Source organism: Notothenia rossii (assembly GCF_949606895.1).
Source record: "Notothenia rossii genome assembly, chromosome: 12".
NCBI classification, from domain to species: Eukaryota; Metazoa; Chordata; class Actinopteri; order Perciformes; family Nototheniidae; genus Notothenia; species Notothenia rossii.
The window spans coordinates 23,535,482-23,557,579 of record NC_136911.1 but is presented as its reverse complement, the minus strand read 5'-3'; the positions used below and the strand labels follow the sequence as shown (position 1 = coordinate 23,557,579).

At 41.5% G+C, this 22,098-nt stretch overlaps 1 protein-coding gene across 1 annotated transcript in view; it reads right to left on the bottom strand.

Annotated features, from left to right (window-relative positions):
• plxdc2b (plexin domain containing 2b) overlaps positions 1 to 22,098 on the bottom strand; it is a gene marked incomplete at its 5' end in the record, with an annotated part of 98,739 nt that overhangs the window by 26,247 nt on the left and 50,394 nt on the right. Inside the window, 6 exon segments of the mRNA XM_079661858.1 lie at positions 1,088 to 1,187; positions 1,692 to 1,810; positions 5,230 to 5,352; positions 11,534 to 11,603; positions 19,342 to 19,355; positions 19,358 to 19,487. Coding sequence (XP_079517984.1) covers positions 1,088 to 1,187; positions 1,692 to 1,810; positions 5,230 to 5,352; positions 11,534 to 11,603; positions 19,342 to 19,355; positions 19,358 to 19,487 — 556 coding nt within the window.

The window sequence follows — 22,098 nt, the reverse complement described above, 5'->3', positions numbered from 1 at the left end:
AGACACTACATACTGATATACACCTGAACATCAACAGGAGAGGACTCTTTAAAGTAGAGACACTACACACTGATATACACCTAAACATCAGCAGGAGAGGACTCTTTAAAGTAGAGACACTACATACTGATATACACCTGAACATCAGCAGGAGAGGACTCTTTAAAGTAGAGACACTACATACTGATATACACCTGAACATCAGCAGGAGAGGACTTTTTAAAGTAGAGACACTACATACTGATATACACCTGAACATCAGCAGGAGAGGACTCTTTAAAGTAGAGACACTACATACTGATATACACCTGAACATCAGCAGGAGAGGACTCTTTAAAGTAGAGACACTACATACTGATATACACCTGAACATCAGCAGGAGAGGACTTTTTAAAGTAGAGACACTACATACTGATATACACCTGAACATCAGCAGGAGAGGACTCTTTAAAGTAGAGACACTACATACTGATATACACCTGAACATCAGCAGGAGAGGACTCTTTAAAGTAGAGACACTACATACTGATATACACCTGAACATTAGCAGGAGAGGACTCTTTAAAGTAGAGACACTACATACTGATATACACCTGAACATCAGCAGGAGAGGACTCTTTAAAGTAGAGACACTACATACTGATATACACCTGAACATCAGCAGGAGAGGACTCTTTAAAGTAGAGACACTACATACTGATATACACCTGAACATCAGCAGGAGAGGACTCTTTAAAGTAGAGACACTACATACTGATATACACCTGAACATCAGCAGGAGAGGACTCTTTAAAGTAGAGACATTACATACTGATATACAACTGAACATCAGCAGGAGAGGACTCTTTAAAGTAGAGACACTACATACTGATATACACCTGAACATCAGCAGGAGAGGACTCTTTAAAGTAGAGACACTACATACTGATAAACACCTGAACATCAGCAGGAGAGGACTCTTTAAAGTAGAGACACTACATACTGATATACACCTGAACATCAGCAGGAGAGGACTCTTTAAAGTAGAGACACTACATACTGATATACACCTGAACATCAGCAGGAGAGGACTCTTTAAAGTACTCACTGGGGATCTGCTGGATCTTGTGAACCACCACGAAGGCGTCTGATAGGCCCACTTTCACCGGATGATTGACAGAACTGATCAGGGACAAGTCGACAGGAACCTGAAAGAGAAGAGGAGGAAATCAATTACCAGAAACACAGAGATCTGACAGCTCCGACAAATCCACCATTCCTGTGTCCTCCTATACGAGGCGATATGCAACGGGTTTCTGAAGCCTGGGAAAGATGGTTTCATTCGAACTTGCTTTAAAACGTTTTTGTACCTAAAAGCACCCTGGAGTGTCTTTAGGTGTTTTGTGGGCCAATGCAGTCTGAGTAAAGGTGTACAAAATAAAAACTGAATTCATTCTTTTAGACTGATAAATGGTGTCGGATCAAATAAAAAATACATACTGAAATACAGAAAAATGACGTAAAAAAATACAGAAATACACGTTTTTTTATAGGAGGATTCACCAAATAAACTGTATTTTTCTGTGCTATTTGAACCATGTAACAATGGTTCCTTCCTCGCTGACCTGCAGACCAAATCTACCTGCAGGTACAAATACATATCCTGACCCTTCAATCAAAGAGAGGGTTGTTTTGTATAAATGACCTCTGACCTCTTTGTATGCAAACACGATCCTGCCGGTGTTGTGAAGCGTCGCCTGGAAGGTGAAGCTGCCCAGGTTGTAGTTGTCCTGCAGGTGGACGTGATCCCACTGAACCACCAGAGCAGTACCTGAAGGACACACACACACGCACGCACACACACACACACACACACACACACACACACACACACACACACACACACACACACACACACAGTAAGACCCACAGCAACACTACAGGTGAGGTGAAGGCAGTGTCTCATCACAAAATCTCTGATAACTAACGACAGTTTTACTCCATTTCAAATACCATCCCTTCTAGTGTGTGTGTGTGTGTGTGTGTGTGTGTGTGTGTGTGTGTGTGTGTGTGTGTGTGTGTGTGTGTGTGTGTGTGTGTGTGTGTGTGTGTGGCTTTTTTACATGATATAGGTGTAATAGCAGTGTAATATAGGGGTGATAGAGGTGTATCAACAGGGTACTGGGGTACTGGGGGTGCATTAATGTGTAATATGGGAATAATGTAGAAAATAGCAATCATTAAATGTTCCTAAATACTCAATGCTCTTTAAGGGCTCCACATGGACCCACAGACGGACCCTGGTTCACGGAAACACCAGCGTCTCAAAGCCCTCTGAATAACTGAGTGTGTGAATGCTGGCAGACGATCAGCAGACAGTTTGATTAAGAGAGGACTTTAGAGACGTATCGAGCGCTCGTCGTCTGGCTGTTTGCCCGATCAATAAAGGTTTGTTGACACCACTAATCCATTATTACGTCACAGTCTGAGCTACGGGAAACCCCCATCGTCATAAATCAGCTGGAGTACAGACGCCTCAGGTATCAGAGTTAAAGAGGGAGGTCAGAAAGATTCACTTCAATCTTTCTTGAATAGTTGTCTTCCATAGATTTAGGGTTTCTCTTTCTGTTGGAGGGTTCTAGACACTTTGCACTAAAAGCTTTTGTTTGTTGTTAGAAAGGTTCAGGGTTCCTTTGGTTTGGTCCTTTCTGATCTCTAACTGATCTTAAAGAGTGTTGAAAGTATAAAAACAAGTACGTTTGAGAGACTAAACTGTCAGTGTGCGATCGTTAGCTATTTATCTAACGAGCATAATAGCTAACGACCGGTTTCTACTCATCAAGATGTTGTTTTGTTCAGGGATCCTTTGTTTATGAATCTTGTTGTTGTTGTTGTTTTGGCGTTGCTTACCCCCTGCTGTGGGTTTGATTTGAATATCGTGTCACTGACCTTTCCTGGGTGGGTGGTCTTATATCAGAGTTAAAGGAGGAGGTTAGAAAGATAGCTTGTGCCACAAACCTGAAACCCAAAGAACAGCTGTTCAAGAGAGCTCCAGGTGTCTGACAGAAAGCCTCATCACACCAGCGTCCTGGAGAAACATCGTTTATTCAGTTCTGACAACTTGAAGTCTTTGTATGTTCGTCCACAGGAAACACACTGGACGCTGCACTAGGTCAGAAACCAGAGGAGACTGAGGTCCACCGCAGACGGACCACTTTTGGACAAAATGTCCTCTCCGTTAAAGACAGCTCTTTGTGGAACAGCCCCCCAGCTGAGACACGGGATTGTCCCACTCTCAAAAGCGTCAAAGGTCAACTCAGAGAATGTTGAGAAACAAACAGACGTGCGATCACCGCAGAACAGTTCAGGGATCCTTTTATCCAAACTATTTTCTGTTTCTTGTGTTGGCATTGCTCGCGTCCGAAGATCACGAAACTGCTCATTTGATGTTTACTGATCCAACTCCAATGGATAAAGAGATTCTAGCTAACGAGCTAAACGGCCGACGAGCGCTATCTACTCGATAAGAGGTGTTACTGTTAGAAAGGTCCAGGGAGCCTTTGTTTATCAATCTTGTTGTTGTTGTTGTTTTGGCGTTGCTTGCCTCTGCTGCTGATTTGATTTGTGTATCGTGTGACTGACCTGAGACCAGGGGAGCCACGGGAATGGAGAGTATTGTGAAATAGTGATGCATTAAAGAGGACAGAGTTTAGTGAAGGAGGACTAACCTGTATTCTGTCACAGCGTCAGCACAAAGTAGACCCTCTTATAGTAGCCTCCTCCCAATACCCCTCCTCCCTCCCCCCTCCTCCCTCACCCCTCACCCCTCCTCCCTCCTCCCTCACCCCTCCTCCCAATACCCCTCCTCCCTCACCCCTCCTCCCAATACCCCTCCTCCCTCACCCCTCACCCCTCCTCCCTCACCCCTCCTCCATCACCCCTCCTCCCTCACCCCTCCTCCATCACCCCTCCTCCCTCACCCCTCCTCCCTCACCCCTCCTCCCAATACCCCTCCTCGACTCCGTGTGCATTTCAGCTATTGGGGCGTCCTTCAAAAGGGCGTGTCTTGATCGATTTCCGGGTCAAGTCCCGGAGGAGGGGAAGAGAGGAGTCGAGGAGGGGCATTGGGATGAGGCTAGTGTGTTTAAAGTGTGTGTGTGTGTGTGTGTGTGTGTGTGTGTCTGTGTGTCTGTGTGTGTCTGTGTGTGTGTGTGTGTGTGTGTGTGTGTGTGTGTGTGTGTGTGTGTGTGTGTGTGTCTGTGTGTCTGTGTGTGTCTGTGTGTGTGTGTGTGTGTGTGTGTGTGTGTGTGTGTGTGTGTGTGTGTGTGTGTGTGTGTGTGTGTGTGTGTGTGTGTGTGTGTGTGTGTGTGTGTGTGTGTGGCCTTGTTTCTAATTCCTCGTACGAGCTTCACATGCTGCATGAACTCAAAACAAACTAATGAAATAACCAGCCCAGTCTCACGGCATTTCGTGTTATAGTCACGCAATTAATTTAATCTATTGATTCGTGTTCACCAACACGATTTAAAAAGCAATGTATTTCTATTGGTAGCATGTTTCGTGTGCACCACGTCTTTTTGTCCGGTCGGGTCTTGGAATACCAGAAGCTGTGTGGTTCATAAAAACATGTTCTTACTCAATATCTCACCCTAACCCTAACCCAATCCCTTTTATTTTAAATTGTATAATGTCTGTATTTTTTGTCATATTTGGTGCAGGCACGAAACATGTAGTTACCAATAGAAATACATTGCTTCTAAAATCGTTCTGTGTCAGAATACTGAAATCTGTATTTTTTTTTATCTGTTTTTCCTTCTAATTTTTTATCATTGCTTTTAAAATCGTTCTGTGCAACACGGAAAAAAGAGGGAAATCGTGTTGGTGATCACGAAATGCCGTGAGACTGTGTTGAAATAACACCAGCTAGCCCAGAGCATGGTGGAGTCACTGTCAGTGTCGTTCTGAGTGTATTCCAGTTTCTGCAGTCTCCTTTTTTTGCATTTCAATGTTTTTTTACTTACATTTTGTTAGTTTTTTCCATCAAATTCATTTCTAAATGTTGGTTTCCTCTTTCTAACTTACAAAAAAAAAAAAAAATTCCTTGATTTGTTTACAAGTCCGGAACAAACAAAGCGTCTGAATCAGATGTTATTTAGAAGCTCTCACTCTCCAACAACAGCTCTGATTACCGCCCAGACTAATGGCAGAGAGGAGGGATTGAATGTGAACAAACAGGTGAACAGCTGTTACCGTTATCGAAGTAGATGACGGTGGAGTTTCTGGAGACGCTGGGGTCGAAGTTGGCCATCAGAGGAGCGATGTACTGCGTGGCCGTCAGCATTCGGTGGACCACGTCGCCCGTGTAGATGAACCCTGAGGAGGGACACAAACACATCGTTTTTTAAATAAAATGCACCTGCTGGAGTCATCACTGTGGGGCTAATATAGTTTATTATACTTGCACAGGTTTGTAAAGCTCTTAGTGGTCTTGGGCCTCGGTGTTTATCAGACATTTTATTAATGTATTCTTCCTCCTTTTATTTCACATACTTCTATATTTTTATCATTGTATTTTTTTATTATTATTTCCTATTTTCATTGTACTTTTTAATTTATTATTTATTTTCTTATTACTTATTCTTTATTATTTTACTTTATTCTTATTTTATTCTTAATTTATTATATTCTTATTTTTTTTTTATTATTATTTGACATCTATTTTTATTCTTATTTTATGATTTTATTCTTATTTTTTTCTTATTTCTATCTATATTTTATTCAATGTTATCGTGTGTTGGTCCTAAGTGTTCTTATTAATCACATAACTCTGTGTTACGTGGGAAGGGGCATCGTTTTTAAGCTTTGTGTGTATGTATATCCTGCTGCTTCACCTCAGTGTTATTACGTATGATCAGAAACAGAAGGGGAAATCTGAGCTGCTTTAAAGGAAGATATGCTGAGCGAGCAGTTACTATATTCTCCTTAACACCCTCTTGTTTACTCCTCATCAATCAGAGAGACGGAAACAACACAACAGATTATCTTAATTTTCCCAAAGCTCTGAGCTGCAGCCGGTAAACACGGTTATTAATGGAAACCCTCCCCATTCATCACAGGAAACATACTTTACACTCTCAATCACACAGGCTTTCATTTCACACCTGCCAGGAGAGTTTAGCTCAGTCAGCAGATATTTGAAGATGGGTTCATATGCTCACGCTTCATAACAAATACAACACCCTTTAAATCACGTCTAGGGAACATGGCGTCAGGTGATGCTTCCTGTATACTTCAGCTTTGAAGAATTGACAGTATTTAGAAAAAGAGTCAAAGGGAAAGAGGGATCGGCTTTCCTTGATGTTTCCACTTTTCTCTTGTTGAATTTTGTAAAACTGCAGGACATTTTAATAGAGAAGGCGTTCCAAAATGTAGAGCTGTAATCATCTATGTATAAAAAATGATATTTAAAATCCCAAAATGGAAATATTTTGGCTCTATCCTCCCTGTTTTCTGTGCTAAGAGAGGCTAAGCTAGGCTAAGGTAAGCTAAGGTAAGCTAAGTGGTTGCAGAAGTGATTTTAAAAAAGAGTATCAAATGTATTATATCTATATATATATATATATCTAAAGATGTTAATCTGTGAGCTGCATCTTGCCTGTTTCTTTCTTAAAGGTCCCGTGTCATGGCCATTTCTACTGATCATAGTTCCATCGTTGAGGTCTACTAGAATAGATTCACATTGTTCAATGTTCCAAACTCTCATTGGTTTCTCATCCAGCATCTCTGTATAGTATGTGTATTCACTCTCTGTCCTACACGCCTTGTTGGAGCTCCTGCCCCCCCCCCCCCGTGAACCCAGTGGACGTCTGCGAGACAGCGACACCCAGCCCAACACACACACACACCCGCAGCACCATTTGGGCCTGGGCACGTCACTGTACCCAGGAAGCAAACAATGGAAAAAGAGAAATGTCCAACGAGGCGTTCAGGGGCAGCACAGACAGGTCTTCTCTGTGTTAGAGGTTTACTCCCTACAGGGTGTACTCTGAGGGTTTGTGACTCTGCAGACCGTTCCCATGCAGAAAGACCTTCATAACACACAAGGGGACGGGTGAGAACCAGAAAAGCATGACATGGGACCTTTAAAATAATCGAGTGATTTTTAAAAGAAATATGTAATCTGTAATATTTGAGCTGTATCTCCTGTGTCATGTGTTCTCTGTGTTAATCTAAGCTAGGCTGTGTGCTCAGTGTGTTCCCCAAACTCCAACTACTCCCTTAAATCAACGTTGTTTTTAAACTACTAAGAAGTCCTTCACCTCACTTTTGTAGTGAATACCCCCAAAAGCAGACATTCCTCTGTGCTTTGTTGCAGAGGTTTGAACAGAAGTACAGGATATAAAGAGGCTGCCTGAAGCAAAGAGTGGGAAAACCCTGCTCGGAGAGGAAAGAGGATTTTTAGGGAAAAGTCTAAATGACGGCGGGGCCATAAATCCACTTTTCATGTCTGCTCAAACAGAGGCTATAAAACACATCTATCACTCTGGATGTGACGTGTAAGTGAACAGAACTGTCTTGTTGCATATCCAGTAATGCTGCCAATTTGAAAAACTCCCACATTATGATTTCTCCTCATTAAGTCAATCTGGAGTCGTTCCTGCATCCCTCAGCAATATGAAACCCAAAAGCAGACATTTCATTTAGATGAAAACCTGCTCTCAGAGCAGCCGTCCTGACATATTTAAAGCGTGGTTGGCGAACATAATGAAATACTTGAAGGCTGTGTGTGTTGAGCAGCAGATAAAAGCCCGTTGTGTCCCGGTAGCTGAACGCAGAGAGGAAAGTTGTTGAGTCTGCCTGTGAGTTGAACTTCATGCACTTTGCTTGATCAGATTGTGCAGAGGCTTATATCAGCCTCCATGCATTCCTCATCTCATATTTACCCAACATGCAACTCCAGAACGCTCTTATCGCTTTGTGTTGCCTTTCTCTCGCTTTCAGGGGCCTAAGCGTTGGGACTTTAGTATTCTGCAGACCGTTTACATGCACAGAAACCTAGAGAACACACTACAGGGCGTGGGACACACCCCAATAAGCACAATAGGGCCTCTTTAATAACACTTTCTACTGTACCAGCAATCTCCTGAAAAACGACCACATAAAAGACTTATTTGACAGAGTGGAGGAAAAGAGACAGCTTTTCAATACTCTAAAGAGGTGAGACGCTCGACTCAGAGGCGATTCATCCATTATGTCCGTCGCTAAGGACTAAGGGAGGGGAACATATACACAGGGATAATGGAGAGAGATGGCACAAGTACACACATCCTTTCCTCAAGTAGAAGTACAGATACTCGTGTTTAAAAATACTCTGGTAAAAGTAAAGTACTGACTAAACTTCTTTACTCAAGTCAAAGTAAAGAGGCTTTGAAATGTACTTCAGTAAAAAGTACCCATAACTAGCAGCTGTTTTAAAGAGTACCTGACCTCCCTTTATATTAATAGAACAATAATGTCATTGTTAGCTAATGAATGTTTCCATGGTGACCAACGGCAACATGACAACGTTTTCATTGGTCCCTCTTCTTTAGAGAAGACCAGGAAATGATGGATACACGGATCGTGTTCAAATCAATAGGCACGCAATGACTCTAAATAATAATGATCACGCCACCAAACACACATTCAGACTAAAGGAACCAGCCTGTTTGGAAAATGAGAGAAGTAGAAAGTACAGGTATTTGAGTTCAACATGTAAGAAGTAGAAAGTACAGGTATTTGAGTTCAACATGTAAGAAGTAGAAAGTACAGGTATTTGAGTTCAACATGTGAGAAGTAGAAAGTACAGGTTTTTGTGTTCAACATGTCAGAAGTAGAAAGTACAGGTATTTGTGTTCAACATGTAAGAAGTAGAAAGTACAGGTTTTTGTGTTCAACATGTCAGAAGTAGAAAGTACAGGTATTTGTGTTCAACATGTAAGAAGTAGAAAGTACAGGTATTTGTGTTCAACATGTGAGAAGTAGAAAGTACAGGTATTTGAGTTCAACATGTAAGAAGTAGAAAGTACAGGTATTTGAGTTCAAAGAGTAAGAAGTAGAAAGTACAGGTATTTGAGTTCAACATGTAAGAAGTAGAAAGTACAGGTATTTGAGTTCAACATGTAAGAAGTAGAAAGTACAGGTATTTGTGTTCAACATGTCAGAAGTAGAAAGTACAGGTATTTGGGTTCAACATGTAAGAAGTAGAAAGTACAGGTATTTGGGTTCAACATGTCAGAAGTAGAAAGTACAGGTATTTGGGTTCAACATGTAAGAAGTAGAAAGTACAGGTTTTTGTGTTCAACATGTAAGAAGTAGAAAGTACAGGTATTTGTGTTCAACATGTGAGAAATAGAAAGTACAGGTATTTGAGTTCAACATGTAAGAAGTAGAAAGTACAGGTATTTGGGTTCAACATGTAAGAAGTAGAAAGTACAGGTATTTGGGTTCAACATGTAAGAAGTAGAAAGTACAGGTATTTGAGTTCAACATGTAAGAAGTAGAAAGTACAGGTATTTGAGTTCAACATGTAAGAAGTAGAAAGTACAGGTATTTGAGTTCAACATGTAAGAAGTAGAAAGTACAGGTATTTGTGTTCAACATGTAAGAAGTAGAAAGTACAGGTATTTGTGTTCAACATGTTAGAAGTCAAAGTAAAAAGTAATCAGAAAAATAAGTAGTGGAGTAAAGTACTGATACCAGAAACATACACTTAAGTAAAGTAACAAAGTATTTGTACTCCACTGCTTCCAGCTCTGGTGACAGAGAGCAGAGGAATGGTTTCAGGAGCAGAACCATTCCTCCTGAGGTCTGTTTATATGTTAAAGAATAACAGGAGCGGGAATCAGATATTGTGTTTGGACGAGTTCCTCCGTCCTGAGCGCTGTTTGGATTTACTCTGAGCCTCACAGCTGTTTTGACTGAACCACACACACACACACATTTGGTTATCAGACAAATTAAAAGTTTTCTTTTACTGCTGAGTGATGCAAAACAAGAGCCTGTAACCAATCAGAAATATGTCTTACTGAGGGAAAACCCCCGTCTCCTTCGAGGCTCTGGAGATGATTTTCTGACTTGTTTTAAACTCCACAGAAGGTGTCGTTGAATACTCAGTTCTGATTGGACATTTCAGACGTGGTTAATACACAATAACACACTGTTGCTAAGGAGAGCAGACTGTTGCTAAGGAGGATTGACAGCAGCAGAAGACAGACAGACAGAAAGACACTAAAGGGAACTAAGCTAATATGCTTGTTGTGGCGTTTTAGTCTATTCTAAAATCAAATAAAACACTGTTCTTTGTTGGGGTTGGTTTCTACTTATGTCAGGAAATGCAGATTGGTTATTCCTTTGCAACACAAGGAATACAATGTGATCCTTTCACAGGAAACACAATAAGTTCTTCTTTAGTAACACCGTAATCCTGCTAGTAGTCCCCAAATGTAAGAAATGTACCAGTAATCTGATCTTTTTTATGTAACTGTTCCTTCCTTTTTTTGTATCCTAAATACCAGCTACTTGTAATCCATTACTCCCAAAGCCTAGGAACGACTACACATGAGTTATTTCTTTATATGTCTCCTATGATGAAGTTTTAAAGGCTTGTCTGGCACAAACCGCAGAACAAAAGCACACCACCGAGCCTCGTGTAAAAACATCAACAGCTCTAAACTCCAGGAGAGACTGGAGACAAACCGCTCGGAGAACTTTTAACTGGAAGAGAAACCAGACGGATGAGTTTGGACTGGAAACTGGAGACATGCTGCCAACACACCCTGATAGACATGGATAAGGAGGTATCAGGAGGGGTGTGTGTGTGTGTGTGTGTGTGTGTGTGTGTGTGTGTGTGTGTGTGTGTGTGTGTGTGTGTGTGTGTGTGTGTGTGTGTGTGTGTGTGTGTGTGTGTGTGTGTGTGTGTGTGTGTGTGTGTGTGTGTGAATGTCACAGCAGACGTGTTTGCCAGAGTGTGCAAAGCAATTTTCCACTTGAGTCTTGGCGGTGAAACCACAACACCCCGACCAGCGATTATCACAACTGGAGTCATGAAGAAATAAAACGTTGTGTCTCGCAGTATCAACAACGTGACATTTTCCCCTCGTGATTCACCGTCATTGGCAAAGATGAGGGGTTTAGACTTTACTAAAGAGGAGAGGAACATAGTGACATCACTACGATACACTCCCGCTGCTATTGGCTAGAGCTCCAACACATTATACTTGAACCAATTCAAGGTAATTAATTTGAATGTTTTATGTATTTTTATTGTCTTTTGTTGTATCTTGTTTTCCACACACTTTCTTGTCTTTTCATTTCGCTGTAACTCCATCATATAATGTGGTTGTTATTTGAATCTGTAACACTGAGAGAAAGCTGTTTTGTGATATTCAGCTATACAAATAGGTGTTTGATTAGATTAGATTTGATAGGCTAAGGGGCAGGACATCTGTAAACTGGTTGAAAGTGAAGCAAACACAACATATCCAATAATAACCACCAATGAGAGAAAACTTACCACCAGTTGCCACGGTGATTTCACGCAGGAAGTGTCCATAAAAGGGGAAATCGAAGGACAGGTTGACTCTCTGTGAGGGAGAAAAGAGGAAGAGGAAGAGGAGGATCAGAGTCTTCATCTTAAAAAACAACCAGAGGATTTAGATCAGAGGTGGAGAGGGAACACAGGATTTAAGGAGCAAACAGAGCTCATCTGTGCTGAACAGTAAATGACCTTGATGTCTGCACTAATGTGGATTAATGAGGACTCGTGCAATAATGGGATGTCTCATGGCAATAAATAGGCTTTTACATTATAAATCATTTTATGGGAGCCCATTTCTGTAAGACAAAAAGAGGGAAAGTTATTAAAAGAAAGAAAGGAAATGTGACTGAAAGGTTTATGAGCGTGTGGAAATACAGCTGCAGATAAATTATCTTTCTCTAAGGCATTTTAAAGCCTTTTTTATAGCGGGACAGAGTTTGGTTAAGTGTGGAAAGCTATTCTGCTGATGGCAATTAACACGTGATAAAGGAAAGCTATAAAATCATGAAGTTTTTCTAAATAAAACCAAATGTCTTTAACATGTCACCACTAATGATAGAGTACGCATTCATGCTTTAATGCTAAATCGTAGCGCTGCCAGCTAATGTGATGCAGAGAGACATTACTAAGTAAACATATAAATGAGGTCTGAGGTTAACACAGGCTGAAGAGATTTGAAAATACGTCAGTAAATTCCCCACTGGTGGATTTAAACAAAGCGATTGCTAACAAGTGTCTAAATGAGACGACTAAACATCATCACGCCCAACATTAGCCTCCTTTAGCTTAGCGGTGGTGACGTGAAGTCATGTGACCGTGCTGTAGTTCCTTTATAGCCCAACATTAGCCTCCTTTAGCTTAGAGGTGGTGACGTGAAGTCATGTGACCGTGCTGTAGTTCCTTTATAGCCCAACATTAGCCTCCTTTAGCTTAGCGGTGGTGAGGTGAAGTCATGTGACCGTGCTGTAGTTCCTTTATAGCCCAACATTAGCTTCCTTTAGCTTAGCGGTGGTGACGTGAAGTCATGTGACCGTGCTGTAGTTCCTTTATAGCCCAACATTAGCTTCCTTTAGCTTAGCGGTGGTGACGTGAAGTCATGTGACCGTGCTGTAGTTCCTTTATAGCCCAACATTAGCCTCCTTTAGCTTAGCGGTGGTGACGTGAAGTCATGTGACCGTGCTGTAATTCCTTTATAGCCCAACATTAGCCTCCTTTAGCTTAGCGGTGGTGACGTGAAGTCATGTGACCGTGCTGTAGTTCCTTTATAGCCCAACATTAGCCTCCTTTAGCTTAGCGGTGGTGACGTGAAGTCATGTGACCGTGCTGTAGTTCCTTTATAGCCCAACATTAGCCACCTTTAGCTTAGCGGTGGTGACGTGAAGTCATGTGACCGTGCTGTAGTTCCTATAGCCCAACATTAGCCTCCTTTAGCTTAGCGGTGGTGACGTGAAGTCATGTGACCGTGCTGTAGTTCCTTTATAGCCCAACATTAGCCTCCTTTAGCTTAGCGGTGGTGACGTGAAGTCATGTGACCGTGCTGTAGTTCCTTTATAGCCCAACATTAGCCTCCTTTAGCTTAGCGGTGGTGACGTGAAGTCATGTGACCGTGCTGTAGTTCCTTTATAGCCCAACATTAGCCTCCTTTAGCTTAGCGGTGGTGACGTGAAGTCATGTGACCGTGCTGTAGTTCCTTTATAGCCCAACATTAGCTTTTTACTTTAGAGAATGATAAAGTCTCCTCACAGAGAGTAGCTTCCTCTCAGCGTAGCCTCACTACCTGAGTGGAGCTACAGCTCTGAATACTAATGATGGACTCTCTCCTCTCCAGCTATTGTTCCCCTGCTGTCTTTCTCTTTCTTTAAAGCCTGCCTTGCTGCTCTGTCTCTGCGGTCACTTTACTGTGACCTCATCAGTATGCGCCTCACACAGGTCACCTTTTTCTGCAGAGGAGGATTGAGGAGAGCTTTAAGACTTCACTGAGTTTCAACAGTTTAAATCCTTATAGAGGAAATCTTTCTCAACCGTGTTGCCCTGGGTTTACTGCTAGAGAAACAAACTGCATTATATTATATATTTCTGCTGACTTTTGTTTGAACAACTGCAATATTATAGCACTCTAGGTACACATATATACATAAAGCCCTATTTTCAGTTCACTTTTTAACATTAAAGCATGGAGACACTACATACTGATATACACCTGAACATCAGCAGGAGAGGACTCTTTAAAGTAGAGACACTACATACTGATATACACCTGAACACCAGCAGGAGAGGACTCTTTAAAGTAGAGACACTACATACTGATATACACCTGAACATCAGCAGGAGAGGACTCTTTAAAGTAGAGACACTACATACTGATATACACCTGAACATCAGCAGGAGAGGACTCTTTAAAGTAGAGACACTACATACTGATATACACCTGAACATCAGCAGGAGAGGACTCTTTAAAGTAGAGACATTACATACTGATATACACCTGAACATCAGCAGGAGAGGACTCTTTAAAGTAGAGACACTACATACTGATATACACCTGAACATCAGCAGGAGAGGACTCTTTAAAGTAGAGACACTACATACTGATATACACCTGAACATCAGCAGGAGAGGACTCTTTAAAGTAGAGACACTACATACTGATATACACCTGAACATCAGCAGGAGAGGACTCTTTAAAGAAGAGACACTACATACTGATATACACCTGAACATCAGCAGGAGAGGACTCTTTAAAGTAGAGACACTACATACTGATATACACCTGAACACCAGCAGGAGAGGACTCTTTAAAGTAGAGACACTACATACTGATATACACCTGAACATCAGCAGGAGAGGACTCTTTAAAGTAGAGACACTACATACTGATATACACCTGAACATCAGCAGGAGAGGACTCTTTAAAGTAGAGACACTACATACTGATATACACCTGAACACCAGCAGGAGAGGACTCTTTAAAGTAGAGACACTACATACTGATATACACCTGAACACCAGCAGGAGAGGACTCTTTAAAGTAGAGACACTACATACTGATATACACCTGAACATCAGCAGGAGAGGACTCTTTAAAGTAGAGACATTACATACTGATATACACCTGAACATCAGCAGGAGAGGACTCTTTAAAGTAGAGACACTACATACTGATATACACCTGAACATCAGCAGGAGAGGACTCTTTAAAGTAGAGACACTACATACTGATATACACCTGAACATCAGCAGGAGAGGACTCTTTAAAGTAGAGACACTACATACTGATATACACCTGAACATCAGCAGGAGAGGACTCTTTAAAGTAGAGACACTACATACTGATATACACCTGAACACCAGCAGGAGAGGACTCTTTAAAGTAGAGACACTACATACTGATATACACCTGAACATCAGCAGGAGAGGACTCTTTAAAGTAGAGACACTACATACTGATATACACCTGAACATCAGCAGGAGAGGACTCTTTAAAGTAGAGACACTACATACTGATATACACCTGAACATCAGCAGGAGAGGACTCTTTAAAGTAGAGACATTACATACTGATATACACCTGAACATCAGCAGGAGAGGACTCTTTAAAGTAGAGACACTACATACTGATATACACCTGAACATCAGCAGGAGAGGACTCTTTAAAGTAGAGACACTACATACTGATATACACCTGAACATCAGCAGGAGAGGACTCTTTAAAGTAGAGACACTACATACTGATATACACCTGAACATCAGCAGGAGAGGACTCTTTAAAGAAGAGACACTACATACTGATATACACCTGAACATCAGCAGGAGAGGACTCTTTAAAGTAGAGACACTACATACTGATATACACCTGAACACCAGCAGGAGAGGACTCTTTAAAGTAGAGACACTACATACTGATATACACCTGAACATCAGCAGGAGAGGACTCTTTAAAGTAGAGACACTACATACTGATATACACCTGAACATCAGCAGGAGAGGACTCTTTAAAGTAGAGACACTACATACTGATATACACCTGAACACCAGCAGGAGAGGACTCTTTAAAGTAGAGACACTACATACTGATATACACCTGAACACCAGCAGGAGAGGACTCTTTAAAGTAGAGACACTACATACTGATATACACCTGAACATCAGCAGGAGAGGACTCTTTAAAGTAGAGACATTACATACTGATATACACCTGAACATCAGCAGGAGAGGACTCTTTAAAGTAGAGACACTACATACTGATATACACCTGAACATCAGCAGGAGAGGACTCTTTAAAGTAGAGACACTACATACTGATATACACCTGAACATCAGCAGGAGAGGACTCTTTAAAGTAGAGACACTACATACTGATATACACCTGAACATCAGCAGGAGAGGACTCTTTAAAGTAGAGACACTACATACTGATATACACCTGAACACCAGCAGGAGAGGACTCTTTAAAGTAGAGACACTACATACTGATATACACCTGAACATCAGCAGGAGAGGACTCTTTAAAGTAGAGACACTACATACTGATATACACCTGAACATCAGCAGGAGAGGACTCTTTAAAGTAGAGAAACTACATACTGATATACACCTGAACATCAGCAGGAGAGGACTCTTTAAAGTAGAGACATTACATACTGATATACACCTGAACATCAGCAGGAGAGGACTCTTTAAAGTAGAGACACTACATACTGATATACACCTGAACATCAGCAGGAGAGGACTCTTTAAAGTAGAGACACTACATACTGATATACACCTGAACATCAGCAGGAGAGGACTCTTTAAAGTAGAGACACTACATACTGATATACACCTGAACATCAGCAGGAGAGGACTCTTTAAAGAAGAGACACTACATACTGATATACACCTGAACATCAGCAGGAGAGGACTCTTTAAAGTAGAGACACTACATACTGATATACACCTGAACACCAGCAGGAGAGGACTCTTTAAAGTAGAGACACTACATACTGATATACACCTGAACATCAGCAGGAGAGGACTCTTTAAAGTAGAGACACTACATACTGATATACACCTGAACATCAGCAGGAGAGGACTCTTTAAAGTAGAGACACTACATACTGATATACACCTGAACACCAGCAGGAGAGGACTCTTTAAAGTAGAGACACTACATACTGATATACACCTGAACACCAGCAGGAGAGGACTCTTTAAAGTAGAGACACTACATACTGATATACACCTGAACATCAGCAGGAGAGGACTCTTTAAAGTAGAGACATTACATACTGATATACACCTGAACATCAGCAGGAGAGGACTCTTTAAAGTAGAGACACTACATACTGATATACACCTGAACATCAGCAGGAGAGGACTCTTTAAAGTAGAGACACTACATACTGATATACACCTGAACATCAGCAGGAGAGGACTCTTTAAAGTAGAGACACTACATACTGATATACACCTGAACATCAGCAGGAGAGGACTCTTTAAAGTAGAGACACTACATACTGATATACACCTGAACATCAGCAGGAGAGGACTCTTTAAAGTAGAGACACTACATACTGATATACACCTGAACATCAGCAGGAGAGGACTCTTTAAAGTAGAGACACTACATACTGATATACACCTGAACATCAGCAGGAGAGGACTCTTTAAAGTAGAGACACTACATACTGATATACACCTGAACATCAGCAGGAGAGGACTCTTTAAAGTAGAGACACTTACATACTGATATACACCTGAACATCAGCAGGAGAGGACTCTTTAAAGTAGAGACACTACATACTGATATACACCTGAACATCAGCAGGAGAGGACTCTTTAAAGTAGAGACACTACATACTGATATACACCTGAACATCAGCAGGAGAGGACTCTTTAAAGTAGAGACACTACATACTGATATACACCTGAACATCAGCAGGAGAGGACTCTTTAAAGTAGAGACACTACATACTGATATACACCTGAACATCAGCAGGAGAGGACTCTTTAAAGTAGAGACACTACATACTGATATACACCTGAACATCAGCAGGAGAGGACTCTTTAAAGTAGAGACACTACATACTGATATACACCTGAACATCAGCAGGAGAGGACTCTTTAAAGTAGAGACACTACATACTGATATACACCTGAACATCAGCAGGAGAGGACTCTTTAAAGTAGAGACACTACATACTGATATACACCTGAACATCAGCAGGAGAGGACTCTTTAAAGTAGAGACACTACATACTGATATACACCTGAACATCAGCAGGAGAGGACTCTTTAAAGTAGAGACACTACATACTGATATACACCTGAACATCAGCAGGAGAGGACTCTTTAAAGTAGAGACACTACATACTGATATACACCTGAACACCAGCAGGAGAGACTCTTTAAAGTAGAGACACTACATACTGATATACACCTGAACATCAGCAGGAGAGGACTCTTTAAAGTAGAGACATTACATACTGATATACACCTGAACATCAGCAGGAGAGGACTCTTTAAAGTAGAGACACTACATACTGATATACACCTGAACATCAGCAGGAGAGGACTCTTTAAAGTAGAGACACTACATACTGATATACACCTGAACACCAGCAGGAGAGGACTCTTTAAAGTAGAGACACTACATACTGATATACACCTGAACATCAGCAGGAGAGGACTCTTTAAAGTAGAGACACTACATACTGATATACACCTGAACATCAGCAGGAGAGGACTCTTTAAAGTAGAGACACTACATACTGATATACACCTGAACATCAGCAGGAGAGGACTCTTTAAAGTAGAGACACTACATACTGATATACACCTGAACATCAGCAGGAGAGGACTCTTTAAAGTAGAGACACTACATACTGATATACACCTGAACATCAGCAGGAGAGGACTCTTTAAAGTAGAGACACTACATACTGATATACACCTGAACATCAGCAGGAGAGGACTCTTTAAAGTAGAGACACTACATACTGATATACACCTGAACATCAGCAGGAGAGGACTCTTTAAAGTAGAGACACTACATACTGATATACACCTGAACACCAGCAGGAAAGAACTCTTTAAAGTAGAGACACTACATACTGATATACACCTGAACATCAGCAGGAGAGGACTCTTTAAAGTAGAGACATTACATACTGATATACACCTGAACATCAGCAGGAGAGGACTCTTTAAAGTAGAGACACTACATACTGATATACACCTGAACATCAGCAGGAGAGGACTCTTTAAAGTAGAGACACTACATACTGATATACACCTGAACATCAGCAGGAGAGGACTCTTTAAAGTAGAGACACTACATACTGATATACACCTGAACATCAGCAGGAGAGGACTCTTTAAAGTAGAGACACTACATACTGATATACACCTGAACATCAGCAGGAGAGGACTCTTTAAAGTAGAGACACTACATACTGATATACACCTGAACACCAGCAGGAAAGAACTCTTTAAAGTAGAGACACTACATACTGATATACACCTGAACATCAGCAGGAGAGGACTCTTTAAAGTAGAGACATTACATACTGATATACACCTGAACATCAGCAGGAGAGGACTCTTTAAAGTAGAGACACTACATACTGATATACACCTGAACATCAGCAGGAGAGGACTCTTTAAAGTAGAGACACTACATACTGATATACACCTGAACATCAGCAGGAGAGGACTCTTTAAAGTAGAGACACTACATACTGATATACACCTGAACATCAGCAGGAGAGGACTCTTTAAAGATAATCGTGTGTGTGTTGACTCACAGCTGCTTGTCGTGTGTGTTGGACAGAATCCCGTGGATCTTCACTTTGTCTTTTTGCATCTGGTCCACATCTACCCACAAGTCCTTGCTCATTGGGTCTGACGGGGTGTATGTTTTTGACGTGTAGTAGTTGTGATCTGTGTCCTCCTGCAGAAACAAAACAACAACAAAATAAGTTATGTAGAGAAATGTAACACGACTTAAGGGAGAGATTAGATGTTGCTGTGCGTCCTTAAGAGACTAAATCTAATTCAAAGTAATCTAATAAACTGTAGCTGCAGATTTAGCAAAAACCTCAGAAAACATAATGAAAATCAATGAGTGTTTTTTCATTCTTCTGCTAATTAGATTACGTGACAATGCATTTTCTTCCCATTGTGTCTGCATTCTCTTTGTCCTTTAATTCAACTCAGTGGGTTTTTTCATGAGCACACAGAGACCGTCTACTCATGAAATTAAGAACAAACAAGGAAGCCAATTTACTCTTTCCTCTCTTAAAGTAAAAGCAGACTGCACCATCAGGATGTAACAGAAGGTGGACTTTTATGAGCCATGTGGGAGATTTGATAGTTTCCTGAACAGAAATAGTTAGGATGCTCGTGTCTTTGACTTCCTGTTGCTCGTCTGCAGTTTAATGAGAAACCGCACAGCTGTGTCTTCAAAGTGAACGTTGGTAAAGTCAGGGAAGCTGAGCTGTATGCCCCTTTCACACCAAGGCTTTTCCTGTTCTAGCTCCGGGCTAGAGCTTTACTGGTTCGGAACCGGTTCTTCAGTTCAGCTCCCGCTCTGTTCACACCGCTCAGAGCCCAAGTGGTGCTGCATCATCGCGTCATCGTTTGCGTCATGCCGTAGCCGTTTGCGTGCCTGCTTCATAAAGCCAAACCGCGCGGAAACCCCTCACAGCTCACACCAAAAACAATGACCGATTGTATTGAAGCGCTACTCGTTTTGGTTTTGCTCTGTCGAAACTAAATGGAAGAAATGGGACGACTTTACTACAGTCATTACATGCTACATTAAAAAGTTCTTTCTCTTTGAATCAACTTCAACGACGATTTCCGGAGGAGAAAGAAGGTAAATATACGTCCTATTCGATAGCGTTAGAGCTAGCTGTTGTTAGCTTCTGCTTCAAGCTCAAAATACCCAGCTTTGCAGCATTAATTACTTTGGTATAACATTCAAACGGATGCCCCTGCCCCCGCCTCCGACGTGAGCATGATGTACGCGGTGCTTGCTTTCTAGATCGACAACTTTTTGGTGCTTGAAACGAACCGGATTCCGGAGCTTAGAGGCGGCTCCGCTGCGTTGTGAACAGGAAAAAAGGTGCTTTTCAGGCTCTAGCTCCGAACCGGCCCTGGAACCGCGTTGGTGTGAAAGGGGCATTACAGTCACTTTTACACCGCTATAGACATCTTTTGCACAACTTGAGTGTTCCTGTGTTTTAATGTTTGTGTGTTTTTTTTACCTCGGGACTATGGGGAACAGTATTTTGATCCTTCTGTGTGTAACATATTTAGAGATTGACAATAAAGTTGACTGACTGTAGAAGCTGCGTGAGATACGCTATGAGTTAATATAACACATTATCAGGTTAGGCAAAGCAAGTTTATTTATACAGCACCTTTCAAACACAAGGCAAATCAAAGTGCTTTACAGAATGAAAGACATTAGGAAACATTTAAAAACACTCATTTAAAAGCAACCACAAGTCAAAGTCAACTTATTGTCAATCTCTAAATATGTTTGTACACACAGAAAGATCGAAACACTGTTCCCCACAGTCCGAGGTCTAAAAACACACATTCAAATAAAGAACACTCATCATTTACAAAAAACCCACAAAATAACCGTTTACTTAAAGTAAGCAGGATATATATAAAAAACTAAATAAATAATAAGACATGAATAACAAAGGAACATGAATTAACGTCACAGAGTGAGATACTCACATCTGACACGTTTAGCTCCGACTCAATCGCTCACTTTTTAGCAGAAATAGTTTTCCATCACCTCACTTTCTTTCTACTTTCTTGTCCTTGAGTTCTTTCAAGTGTTTCGTGCTAAACGAACCCCCTTTGGGAAACTCTAATCCGACCCATGGTACCTTTTAGTTTTCCTCTTTTTTAAATGCACATCATTTAAGTTGACCTTGTCTCTCTAGGAACCTTTTAAGAAACAAAACAAACAGTTTAAAAACCCTGATCTGAAGTCGCTGCAGGTTCTGAATACGCAGCGCTGTGACGTTAAAGCAGCGCTAGGGAATCAGGAGACAAAGAGACAAAATGAAAATTAGCCGAGTGAATCCCTTAAGAAACACGTGAAGCGTGAAACACCCAATGAGCCTCTGAGCTGTCCCTCCATTAACCAATCATAACCCCCCCTCCTCTCTTATTACTGCACATCAAAGCTACACAAACACCCCCCCCCCCCACACTGGAGCGTTAATGGAAACCTGACACGTCTGCTTAGTCTCAGAGCAGACTGTACCGCTCTGCAGGCGAGAACCTACATTCAAAGGAACATGTGGAGTCCCTGTGGATCCACATGCTCTAAATCTGCAGCAAGATATTTATGATATTTACACATTTATGTACATGACTACCCCCGTGGTCCTGTTGAGTGATCTACAGGCCCTGGCACACCAAGCAGTCACCAGAGAACTCGCCGATGCCGATGCCGACGCCAACTGTTGCGTCGGCGTGTTCTCCTGCGTCTTGGCCATGTGTCGCACTGGAACACACCGCAAAGACTTCAGCCG